Below are 13,319 nucleotides of genomic sequence, written 5' to 3'. Positions count from 1 at the left end.
ACATTCTCAGGGAAACCTCAGAACTCTAAAGAAAAGATACAATGACATTAGCCTTATTAGGAAAGAGGAAGAAAGGCTCAGATAGGGAAGGTGACTCACCTCAAATGTTGCCTGGTCAAAGAGGCCTCCTCTCACCAGTCTCCTCAAAGTACTAAACTCCATCCTTCCTCATGGAGTCACTTCTAGTTACCCTGCGACACATTAACTTTGAGAACTATCAAGTCACCTTGTGATTTTGTGTTTGTGTTGTCCCTTGTCTCTGTTTGAATATAGACCCCCGAGCAAGGAACTTTGCATGGTTCATTACTCTGTTCCTAATACCTAACGAGGCTGGCACAGAGTCAGCCCTCAATGATATCTGACTAACTACTGCCTTTCCAGTTGCCAGAGAACAAAGAGCTTAATTATCTGTAACTGAAGACTTCGTGGATTCCAGAAAAACCAGCATTCACATGAACTCATCAAAACATCCCATATTGCAATGAAAAGTCTTTTCCGTTATAGATGTGATAGTAATTAGGTCCATACCTAGAGGCAAAGTGAAGCAACACCCCTCCAGGTGTGGCCCGAGACCAGCAACATCTGCATTACTTGGCAACTTGTTAGACAAGTAAAATGGGAGCTCCACCGGAGATCCAGTGAATTAGAATTTCTGAGGGTGGAGCCTCAAAAAACAAATCTGTGTTTAAGAAGTTCCCCCAGGGATTTTAGGTACCATAAAGCTCTGTGCAAGTTATTCAGAAATAAAGGTGAGAGAAAACATGAAGTGTCATAAGGACTCAATTTGCCAGGGACAGCTGGCCCATTCTTGCTGTCATTTTAATAAGAAACATCAAGAAAAAGGAAGAGGACGAGAATCACATGCAAAATTATATGTGTGAATGCGGCTCACAGGTGCCATCGGACAAAGCCCCACATTCTGTTTCACGGAGGCTCTCCAGACCTTACTACACAACCCCAAGGTGACGGCGCTCCTGTGTACAAACTCCTGCTTCCCCTGACTTCCCCTCCTTTCAGGGGCAGCACTCTCTAGGAGTCATTCTAACAGGCAACCAACCAGCACCCCCTGAGACAAAGCAGCCCCACTGGGCATGTGAGGGCAGCCAGGTCCTACCATGATTGAGATGTCTGATGCAGTCGCTCAGAAGAGCGCTGAACTTCTTCTGGTCAGTGGCCTCATGGAAGCAGAAGTAGCCATGTCTGAGGAACGGCTGCCACAGGTACACTGGGAACTCCTTGGGCAAGACCACAAAAGGCTGAGCATTCTCCTTTTCACTGGGTGCTAAAGAAATATTGAAAACACAAAGACATTTTAAAACGTGTATCTTTTATTTAAAATACTTATTCCAGGCTGGGAAGGAAACTCTTTGGGGCAGGCCATAGGGCAGAAACGTGACCTGGGATGTCTTCACAGGATGGCAGGAAATGGTCATTGGGGCTCCTCTCACTTCCTCTGGCAGCTTTACCTGTCTCACTCTAGCAGGTGGCCTCACCCCTACCTGACAGGGATAGCCAAGGCCACCAGACACCATCTTTCTCAGCTTTCCTCAGATCAATGGTCCGCAAACAGAGTCTGGGTGTCCCCCACTGGTCCTCTTCAGGCTCACCTGTCCCTATGCAAGCAATCACCCTCTGATCCTCACAGGACCCCATTCCACCAGGCTGCTCTCTGCCCTGCCCTCTCCATCTCCTCTCTGTTGCTGCCAAACCAACACTTGCTTCTTTCTGCTGCAACCCTCATTTTCACCTCAGTTTGGTTCCTACCCCACCAGTCACAAAACCCCATGGCTGAGGTCACTGATGTTGTCCTAACTGCCAACCTGTGGCTTCTTCTTCATTACCTCAGCCTTTTTTTTTTCTCATTATCTAAGACTTTTAACCTGATCTGAAACATCTGTTGCTGCTAACTACCCCTTCTTTTGAAAATATTCTCTCCCCTTGACTTGCGGATCACCTCTCTTCTGATGTCCTTTATGCTTTTTATTTTATTTTTTATTTTATTTATTTATTCATGAGAGACACAGAGACCGAAAGAGGCAGAGACACAGGCAGAGGGAGAAGCAGGCTCCATGCAGGGAGCCCGATGTGGGACTCGATCCCGGGACTACATGATCACGCCCTAACCTGAAGGCAGGCACCCAACCGCTGAGCCACCCAGGCGTCCTTCCTTTGTGCTTTTTAAAAATTGTTTCTGAAGGGATCCCTGGGTGGCGCAGCGGTTTAGCGCCTGCCTTTGGCCCAGGGCACGATCCTGGAGACCCAGGATCGAATCCCACATCGGGCTCCCGGTGCATGGAGCCTGCTTCTCCCTCTGCCTGTGTCTCTGCCTCTCTCTCTCTCTCTCTGTGTGACTATCATGAATAATTAAAAAAAAAATTGTTTCTTCTTGGTCAGCTTTATTGGTTCCTCTGCCCCTTCTCTCCATCACCCTGTGAAGTATTGGTGTTTGCCCTGTTCTGTCCTGGTTTCACTCCATTTTTACTAGTCTCTCCTCTTCTTTGGTGTGGTCATCCATTCTGATACGGAATGTTGTTTTTGCAGGTCTTGTTACTTTTTCCTCTATTGTTTCCATCATGCTTCTGCCTGGAAGATTCTCATTCATCCTTCAAAAGTCAATTCAAAAGCTGCTCCTATGGGGCACCTGGGTGGCTCAGTGGTTGAGCCTCTGCCTTTGGCTCAGGATGTGATCCCAGGGTCCTGGGATCGAGTCCCATTATCAGGCTCCCCATGGGGAGCCTGCTTCTCCCTCTGCCTGTGTCTCTGCCTCTCTCTGTGTCTCTCATGAATAAATAAATAAAATCCTTAAAAAAAAAAAGCTGCTCCTCTAGGATGCCTTTTGTTGGCAGCTCCTCATGCCACGAGAGACAGAGTTGGGTGCTCCTTACCTTGTTCTCCCTAAATATTGTAAAGATCTGTTTTCATGTCTGGCACTTACGCTCAGGGTAGGCACAGAGTGAGATGAGCTCCCTTACTGCTTCTCCCAGTTCTCCTCCCCAGGAAGCAGTACCACTGCCCTGGAGCTCTAAGAGGATGGAAACTGCACCTTATATGTCTTTGTTTGCTCAGCCTTTGTATCCACTGTAAAACAGAGAGTGGATATTCAACTACAATTTGTTTGAATAAATGTGCTATATTGCCCTAGGAAATTTTAAAAGCTTTAAACAATGGACTTTTACCACTGACCTCAAAATTAATTCTAAGAAACTCCTGTTAAACCATGCTAAACTATTCAGATTCCTACCTAAATTGTATTCCCTTCCATGCATTACTCTCAGTTAAATGACCCCCAGTTTATTATTAGCTCTGTGCTCTCTGTCTACATAAAATAGGCACCAGTCTCAGGGAAGGGAAGAACAAAAGTACTCTCTAAGGCCACTGAGAACACTAGGCGTACTAGGTAGCCAGAGCCACCTGGGAGACTCCAGAACAGTCTTGCTACTGGCAAATTAATCAATCAGGACTGGATAGATGGGATGCCTGGGTGACTTAGCGGTTGAACCTCTGCCTTTGGCTTAGGGCGTGATTCCCCGGGTCCCGGGATCCTCTCACATGGCGCTCCCTGCATGGAGCCTGTTTCTCCCTCTGACTGTGTCTCTGCCTCTCTTTCTCTGTGTCTCTCATGAATCAGTCAATCAATCAATCAATCAATCAATCTTTAAAAAAAAAGGATAAATAAATAGATTTCTTGGGCATATATGGGGACTGTGTTTCAATGTCCTGAAATCTGAAGATAACAAAGTAGAATGTACTAGAAGCACAAACTTTGGTGCACCAGTACCTCATAAATTACCTGGTACATAATATGAGAATGAGTCAATGTATACATGAACAAAAAAATGAATGATCAAATTTGGTAGCACAGACTTCTAGTCGTGACACATTATCTGATGAGAGAGCTGAAGGCAAGTTGAGGACAAAGCACAAGCTGACACCTTGCAAACTGCCCTCGCTCCCCCCACATCCAGGTGGGCTGTGTGTGACATTCCTCAGGCACTCTTGGCTGCCCTAAAACTAAGGGAAGGGAAAAACATGGTAAACTGACGGAGGTGACAGTCCTGCATGACAGGAGTCTCCATCAGTTTACTGATGTCTGAGTGATTTCCCAGGAAAAAGCATTCTTAATCAATAGCCTAACTTCCAGAGACCCATAACTCAATTTCCTGGAGCTCTAATATCACCCTCTCTTCCACAAGTGATGTGGGAAACTGAGACAGAAGGGAAATTTAAAAAAAAATAAATTTCTTTATGACCTGCAGCCCATTGACAAGGACCTGAGATAGGCAGAGTAGAAGGAAGCTCCGAACTGTCTTAATGTTAATGCCTTACTAGAAGAAAAAACCACTTTAGCTTGACAATAGCCAGGCCTCCAGTATCCGGAAGTCTTCTTTAGCATATGAAAGTCCTTTTGGACACCCCCCCCTTACCTCCCCTAACCCCTTTGCATATAATCAGTCACTCCTCACAACCCTGGGGTAGCTCTTTCTGCCCACAGATCCAGTCCTGTTCTTTTCTGAAATCACTTTTTAGACCACAGATGCCTCAAGAATTCTCTTTTGGCCGTCGGTTCCAGACCACACCAATACGTGTCATTATCTATTTTTCCCCTTCTTTCTTAGTTATAAAAATCCTTAATTTTCAGTTGAGCAAGTGACCATGTCAGATAAAGATTACATTTGCAGCTTCCGTTGTAGCTTGGTGTGTTCCAGCCACTAGAAACAAGAGTGACAGTGAAACTTCCTGAAGTGTTCTTAAAGAGAAGGAAGGTCTCAGGATTCCTGGGTGGCTCTGCAGTTGAATGTCTGCCTTTGGCTCAGGGCATGATTGTAATCGAATCCCACTCCGGGCTCCCTGAGGGGAGCCTGCTTCTCCCTCTGCCTATATCTCTGCGTCTCTCATGAATAAATAAATAAAATCTTAAAAAAGAGAGGGAGAGAGAGAATGTCTCCACCTCGTTCCCTTTTCTCCTTCCTACTATCTGGAATAAGAAAACCATGACTGACCTCCAACAGCCCCGGTAGACTATCAATAAGGACCACAACCTAGAGATAAAGGGAGAGAAAGCTAAAAGAGTCCCTGATATTTATGGAACTGTCATACCAGCCCTGGACTTGTAAAATCCGAAATATTTTCAGCAAAATAATAAAGCCTTCTGTATTTGACTCTTTTGTTGTTTGCAGCAAACTAGATTCTAACAAAATGTCAAGTAAGTGAATCACTTTCGCAAAATACGAAGGCATTATTGCTACACCATCTTAGAATACTGTGTGAAGAAGACATATTTATTTATAACCTCTAGTGCTTTTTTTCAAGTGAGGTTAATGCCTCCCATCTTCATTTGCCTTTATTCTTTCCCCTTGAATTAGTATCACACAGCAAGTGTTCCAGATCAACATGGTTTTATGAAACAATTTCTTGTCTTTTCCTATATGTCATGGTTTTGTACAAACAACTCAAAAGCCAACACTGACCCTTTGCATTTAAAAGCTTCAGCAAGCCCCATAAAATTGGCTCTTCTTAGCCTCTAGTTATCTCTCATTTAATATTTTACAACAATTTTCCAGATGCCATTAATCTGCATTTTTTCTGAGTTGAGTTACAAAGATATCACAAGTGATCTACTGTAGAATATTCTATTTTTATTTTTTATTTTTGAATATCCTATTTTTAAAACTCAGAGAGCCACACCATACAATAAAAAAAGTCATTGAAATATCCCAATTAGAAGCCTTGGGTCAGATGGCATTAGTCACACAGGCCTTGTGTTTTTTATTCCTACTCATTCCTTCTGATATGATTTCACCAATAAACCAATAAATCTATTGTCTATTCTGACTGATTTCATTGAAAGGTTCTAACTGGACAGATTCTGAAGAGTCATCAAGTTGGCATTCCCATTTCTAGCAGCAGCTCCAGAGCCAAGATGACATACAAGTAGATGTTGAAAGAAAATATAACAATATGTATAGTGCACATAAAGTGTTGTTTTAGCTTGAATTACTTAGTAATAGTGTGTTAATCTAGGTTTATGGTCCACATACTAATCGTATTAAAAACACCATGCTAAGCACTCTACACAAAAATAACAATTGATAAAATGATTATATTTTTCTCCATAAATTCTAATGATATGATTATGCCCATTAATAAGAACCAGGGCTCTCTTCAAGAAACCAAGTAATTACTGTGCAGTATGATTTACAAAAAGCCAGATGGAGTTATTATCCACAGTTCATGAATCTTTATGAAATGCGCTATTTGGTCTCTATAGTATCCATCACTTTCTCTACATGGAAAAAGTGGAATATGTGAGAATCCAAGTGTGTTACAGCTGGAAACATCCTTCTAGATTTTTAAGTTCAAGAGCCTAGAGTCGGAGAATCAGAAACCAAAGAGGTTCAGCAATGGCTGGGGAAAAGTGTCACAGAACTAGATAGAAATCCAGCCTCTAAATTTAAAGTTCAGTACTCTTTCCATGACAGTAATTTTGCCTTGAGAAAGAATGCTCAGCGACTCACCAAGAGGGTCTGGAAAAAACCGATCAGATAACAAATTATATTCATTTTCTGAAGTTAACACCTTGCCACCAGCTGGGAGAATTCGGCTTTTAGGAGCCACTCCTCTCTGATAGGCCTGGGGAGAAAAAAAAATATGAATAAGTGATTTCTTTTCCCCATTTGGATTTTTGGGAAATATCAGGAATATCAGAAATAGACATGAGCACATACACTCAGAGATAGCAATTCCTACACTATGTCTCTAAGTAAGAGCCACATAGTTAAAAATATGTTTTGCATACCTGTAACTCATAAGGTATTGCTTTAGTGACAGTCACAACATGGTAAATCAGAGTCCTTAATCTCAGGATTTTCACTCCAGATGTGTTTCTCAAGTGGGGAAAACATAATCTCTGTAACTTCTCGAAATCCTGTACCACACTTACCATTTCAGATGCTAGCACCTGAATCATTCTTATGACCACAAGGGTGATGATACATACAGACACTTAACTGAACAAAATGCTTGGGGACAGATGACTAATCACATGTAGGACATGTAAGTGCAATTATGGTTGCCATGGATTTTCACCAAAAGCATAAAAATGTTGCCGTGATAACACATGCCACCACGTTAAGATGGTTTTGCAGTACCATGATCAGGGATGGAAATGCAACATCATGGCATCAGAACAAATTCTGGCCAGCAGACAAAAAGCTCTGCTGTTTGGGAAATGTTAAAGAGGTTCAGAGAACTGCTAAATGCTCACAAGCAGTTCAACTCACGAGGACAACCAGATAAGGTAAAAAAAAATTTTTTAAATTTTTATTTATTTACGATAGTCACAGAGAGAGAGAGAGAGGCAGAGACACAGGCAGAGGGAGAAGCAGGCTCCATGCACTGGGAGCCCGACGCGGGACTCAATCCCGGGTCTCCAGGATTGCTGCCCTAGGCCAAAGGCAGGCACTAAACCGCTGCGCCACCCAGGGATCCCCAGACAAGGTAAAATTTAAGTATGTGCATCTGATAGGAGGGTTTAAGTCAAGACAAAATTTTGAGAGTAGCAGCCTAAAAGCAAGTTGAGAATTGAAACCAGAAAACTGTATAACCCAAAATCTAGAGTGTGCTCTTGGGGAAAACTAAAATAATGTTGATCAAGGCAACATAATCAGAATAACAGTAACACATTCTCCATCAATAAGATGGCATGTGAAGAATCCCAAACAAAACAAATTCTTGCATATCTAAGAAGGTTGTTTTCCATTTGTAAGAAGTACATCAGGGACTTAGGCACTTCCTTAGAGAAGAATCTAAAGCTGTGACTTTGAGAAAGTCTAGAAGCAGGTCAGTTCAGACTGGTTTAAGACTGAATTGTGTCATATGTTCTAACAGGCCCCAATCTGGGTTTTATAAACATTATGTTATTTAATCCTCAAAACAGCACTATGAATTAGTTATTATCTCCATTTTATAAATGAGAAAAGTGAAGCTCTCAAAGACTTGCCAATGGCCCAGTGGTGAGTTGGTGACAAATTCCCGGATTCATACCCAGGTCTGTCCAGAAAATGAACAGGAAGTAAGGCTTGATTATCAAAGAAGAAAGCTTCATTTTTTCCTGCTTAAGTACCTGCCAAAACTGGACTCTCAAAGAAGTAACAGGCAATTTATAGTACTTAATATATAACTCTTATATAACTCAAAAAAATGCCCTTCCATACATTAAAAAAACAGGATATTATTATAACTTTGAGGAATTATGGCAAACTGCATGGGCATTTTTAAAAATTTCCAAGTTTTTAACTGACTGAGGAGCCTCTGAGGTGCCCCACCAGGCATCCCTGTAAAATTTCCAAGTTAAAAATATATATAGCTATTACCAAATTCACTACCCATAACTTAACAAACTGAACAAGTTTATTTAAAAACAATGAGCAAAGCCAAGAAAGCAATACAGTCCATAAATTGGAAGTTGGAGCAAGCTTGGAAAACTGAAAATTAGAAGGAAAAAACACCAAAATCACCAAATATAGTGAAATCCTTAATAAATCCAAAAGCAAGCTCTATGAGTGTTTCCTTCCAATTAGTTAGTAGTTAGTAATAATCATACTGCCATGGCTCTACATTAAGCTCTTGCTAGTGTTGGCCATATGCTAAGTGCTTCAATATTCATAGTCATATAGTCATTTGTTTAATCCTTACAACAACATTGTCATGAAGGGATGGATCATATTCACCATTTTACAGGTGAGAAAATTGAAGCTCAAGGAGATTTATAACCTATGCAAGGACACATATCTAATTGCTGGCAAAGATGTGATTCAAAGCACATTATATTAACCATCATGTTCTACTGCCTCTTCTCAAGCTTCCCTAAAAGAACTTTGTAATGTAATGTGCCATACAAAATATGAAGTGATTTATTTTATTTTTAAAGATTTATTTATTTGAGAGAGAGAGCATGAGTGGGAGGAGGAGCAGAGGGAGAGAGAGAAGCGGACTCCGACTCCCCGCTGAGCAGGGAGCCTGACCTGGGGCTCGAATCCAGGACCTCGGGATCATGACCTGACTATAACCCACTGAGCCACCCAGGCACCTCTGAGGTGATTTATTATTATTGACATTATGGTATGTAGTGCAATGATACTTTGCTTTTGAGAGCAAATCAAGTATTCAATAAAGTCCTAATATAAAAAAAATAAAGTCCTAATATAGATAGATAAGCAGAGAAGATATTAGCGTCATGAATGTTGAAAAGAATGAGACTACCTAAAAGAGCGCTTGACCATTGCCTGTAGCCTGTGGAGTAAGTTCAAACTCTATTTTATTTCTATTTCCCATTAGAAATGGAAAGGAAACACATGGACCTGTCAGTCTGAGGTCTCTTCCTAAAGGTTTAGCATCAGAGGTATTACCCAAAGTATCCACGGAGGTTGTCCTGACTATTCTTAAACTTGCTGTCAGGAAGGCAGAGTTTTAAACCTATCACTACCTTTCATTGATAAACAGTAACCATTCGCTCCAAAAGGAGCTTGAGGATCTATGTAGACTAACCACGTGGACAGTGCGAGATCTGGAAGGAACCAGTGGGATCATTCAGCCTGACTCTCCAGTGGGACTGAGTGAGGCTCAACCTAAACTTACGTTTTCCCATTTCACTGCCAAGTGTTTTTTCTTCTAGACCAAATGATCTCCCCACGTTTGGAAAGAAACAGGAACCAACAAAAACTGAAGTCCTCCCAGGTGCTAGGCACTTTTCACATGACCTCATTTTCTCCACGGTTTACAGACATACTCTATTAGACAGTCATCTAGTTATTTTTTTAAAGCTTTCAGTTTTCTTTTTTAAATATATATTTTTTAAGATTTTATTTATTATTCACAAGATACAGACAGAGAGAGAGAGAGAGAGGCAGAGACATAGGCAAGGGAAAAGCAGGCTCCCCACAGGGAGCCCGATGTGATACCTGATTCCAGATCTCAGGATCAAGCCCTGAGGCAAAGGCAGACACTCTACAGCTGAGCCACCCAGGCATCCCAGTCATCTAGTTATTTTACAGAAAACTAATATGATAACCAGAAAAAAAAGAAGTTAAATGAAAAAAGTCCAGAAGTACAAGTGGAGTAAAGCACTGAAATGTCTGGATTCCTAGGAACCTGTGTAAATGCAGTCATAGTCTTATGAAGTAACTCAGCTCTGTGTCGCATAGGAGGCTTACCAGTAGGAAGACATAGAGACGTTGAGCAGAGAAGGAGAGATATCAGGGCAGTGACTGGCAAAGACCTTGAAGCTGAATGATCCTAGGAAAGGCTCCGGCACTGGTCACTCAGTGTAATGTATTTTCACACTCACTTCCAATTACTCGTGCAAAGTCTGTCTTGCCCACTAGACTGCAAGCATGTTTCACTAGCAGTTAAAGGCTCAGAACCTTCCATAACACTTGGCGTATGATAGGCATTCAGTAAACATGTTAACTGACATGAGTAGCTGCATGAGTGAGTGCTTACTGAAGGAATCCTTCTTAAAGGAGAGGGCATTTTCATCAACCAAGCCAATGGTGAAGAAGATCGCAAGAACCAGTCCAAACAAGGAAATATCTTACCTCTTTGTTCTCATAGCTCTCCACAGCAAAATCATTTTTAATCACAATGTACCGCTCCTTCCATTTCTTTATGTCTTCAGCAAACTGTGATAGCTCTGCTTCATACAAAACAGTTCCAGGCTCCAGTGGCGGCTGTAAAGAAGGTGAACAGAATTAATTATTACAACAAAAGATAACATAGCACACTACCACTAAATCTATCCATGGGAGTTCAAGGAATGTTTTAGGAAACTATCTTGTGCTGAGATCCTGGGAAAAATGTTGTTTCCCCTGTCTCCCTCCACACTTCCCCTTCCTCTTCCCTCTCACCAAATGCAAACACTTGTCTTATTGACATGTTCGTGACTTCCCTTTCCACCCATTATGCTACAAGAAGAGAAGCAGTAGAAGGGATTATAGTAATAAGGCTGTGCCTCCTATACATGTCACTTATGATCTTTGATAAACACTGGAAGAGGTGAATTGTGGCTATAGACCCCAACACCTTGAATATGCCCGAAAACAGATATGCCTGAAAAATCAACAGGCTGCTCCCTTATCCACCATACTTTCAGGTATAGCCTCAAGGGTCAGTGTTCAATGGTGTCTCCAGATCCTAGTCCCTGGGGACCCAGACTATAAACACTTACTCCATCCCTGTGTTCCTTAAGGAGACCATGTTCGCTTTCTGGTTGAAGAACAAGCAGGCAAGTCAATGAACTTCACTTCTACCTTTCTACTTAAATAAAATTCTGAGGACTCCTCGTTCACCCTGATGACATATGTGCTATAGGGAAGTCTCTGTTAGATTCTCAGGTCTCCCTTTGAGCTAACCGTGCAAGGAATAATTCCCCTTCTGGCTCATGGTAAAATCTCCATATTATCTTAAAACACAGGAATGGGCCTCCTGTCTTTCACAGGTCAGTGAATTTACATCTATTTTTCCTTTATTAAAATAATCAAAGTTCTTTTGGAAATGTATTCCTCCACTTTCAAGCAAAATTTACATGAACCATACGGAGAAGGCAGATATGCTAATCTTTTTAAGAATTGGCTAAGGGATGAACTAAATTGCCTTCTGAATTTATTCTGTCGTGAAAATTAAAGAGGCAGTTTCCTATCTTGCCTCATTAACAGGTAAGAGAGGATCTCACTCTTCTCTTTAAATGAGATTGAAACTATATATAGGCTGAACTTTATAGTTTTATGTGTGGCAATTTTTTTTTTAAACTGGGTCACTCAAATCAACTGATACACTTGTTCAAAATGTGGCCTTACCCTAGACTTACTGTCCCAGAATCTCTGAGGGTGGGGGCCAAACTTTGCGTTTTTAACAAGCTCCCTATATTGTGAGAATCAGTTTTATGGGAATGACACCCAGTTATCCCTACACACCCAGGCTGCTAAATCTATTGGTCAACTTAACCTCTGAGCAATACCTGACCCATTTATCACTCCCTCCTTCTAGTAAGCCCTTCTTTATTGCCTTCTGGCACATTCCTGTTTCCTGATTTTCTCCTCCTTCAAGGCTATTTCTTGTCGATCCATTTCACTGAATGCTTCTTCTTTTCCTGGTCTCCAAATGTCAACTAACTACGTCTCCAATATTTCCACAGGTGTTTGTCAAATAAGCATCTCAAACTTACATGGCAAAAAAAGGGAACTTGTGATTCCCACCCGCTTCTGACTCTTTCTTCTGAGTAAAAGGCAACTCCATGTATTTATTTGCTCAGGCTAAAAACCAAGAAGTCATTACTGATTTTCTCTGTGCTTCTATTATGTCTTATCCAATCCATCAGCAAGTTCCATCAGCTCTATCTCAAGTACATCTTGACTTGGACCTTTCCTTACAACTGCTATCATCACCACCTAATCCAGCTTGACTTCACCCTTCTTTTGCACTGCTACAGTGTTCTCCTCACCAGTCTCCAAGTTCCCCTCTTATCCATCATCATGGTCCGTTCACTATAGAAAAGCCAGAGAGATTGCTGAAAATTGTGTTACTCTGTATTCGATATCCTCCAATAGCTTCTCTTCCCATTTATAATAAAGACCCTTATCACGGTTTATAGCTCCTCCATGGTCTGGTCCTTTCACTCTGTAGTCATTTATCATCCCTTCTCTCTTGCTCACACTGCTCTCAGCACATAGCCTTCCTGATGTGCTTATGACTGCTTCAGGGCCTTTGCACTGATTACTCCACATCCCACAGATATTCACACAGCTTACTCTTATTTCAGTTCCAGTTTCTGCTTGAATTTCATCTTCACAGAGGGCTTCCCTGATCATTTGCAGGAGTAAGTCTCCTGCTTTATTTTATTTTGAACACTTATTATGACCTGATATTGCCTGATGTTCATTTATTTGTTTACTGTCTGTCTTTTACTTTTGAATATATACAGGAAAGACAAGATTTAGTCTTGATCCCCAAATCTTGGAACAGGGCATGACACCTAGTAGGTGTCAATAAATATTTGTTGAGGTGGTAGGTAATTATTATCATGGAGCAAAGAAGAAAGAATAAGTTTGGGGGATTAGAAGAGAAAATCATATTTATCAATGACCAAAACAAAAATGCCCATAATATGAGGCACTAAAATTATGACTTTTTTAAAGTTGAACATCACTATTTGACTAGCAAGTCAAATTTTCTGATATCAAAGCACCAGTGCAGGAAAAACAAAAAAGAAAATTCAACCATACTAGTTTTCTTTTTATATGGATTACACCATCAACAAGAAACCA

General features: G+C 41.3%; 1 protein-coding gene across 3 annotated transcripts in view; it reads right to left on the bottom strand.

Moving 5' to 3' along the window:
• The window catches only part of NIBAN1 (niban apoptosis regulator 1), a 214,477-nt gene that overhangs the window by 75,112 nt on the left and 126,046 nt on the right, over positions 1-13,319 (bottom strand). For all 3 annotated transcript variants that reach the window (XM_077901926.1, XM_077901929.1, XM_077901927.1), the window contains 3 exons: positions 10,596-10,727; positions 6,516-6,630; positions 1,115-1,282 (listed from right to left, as the gene is read on the bottom strand). In XM_077901926.1, the coding sequence (XP_077758052.1) occupies positions 1,115-1,282; positions 6,516-6,630; positions 10,596-10,727 (415 nt within the window). The remainder of the gene's footprint in view (positions 1-1,114; positions 1,283-6,515; positions 6,631-10,595; positions 10,728-13,319) is intronic.

Source organism: Canis aureus, chromosome 6, assembly GCF_053574225.1.
Source record: "Canis aureus isolate CA01 chromosome 6, VMU_Caureus_v.1.0, whole genome shotgun sequence".
Classification (NCBI taxonomy): domain Eukaryota; kingdom Metazoa; phylum Chordata; class Mammalia; order Carnivora; family Canidae; genus Canis; species Canis aureus.
This window is presented reverse-complemented; position numbering and strand designations above follow the sequence as displayed.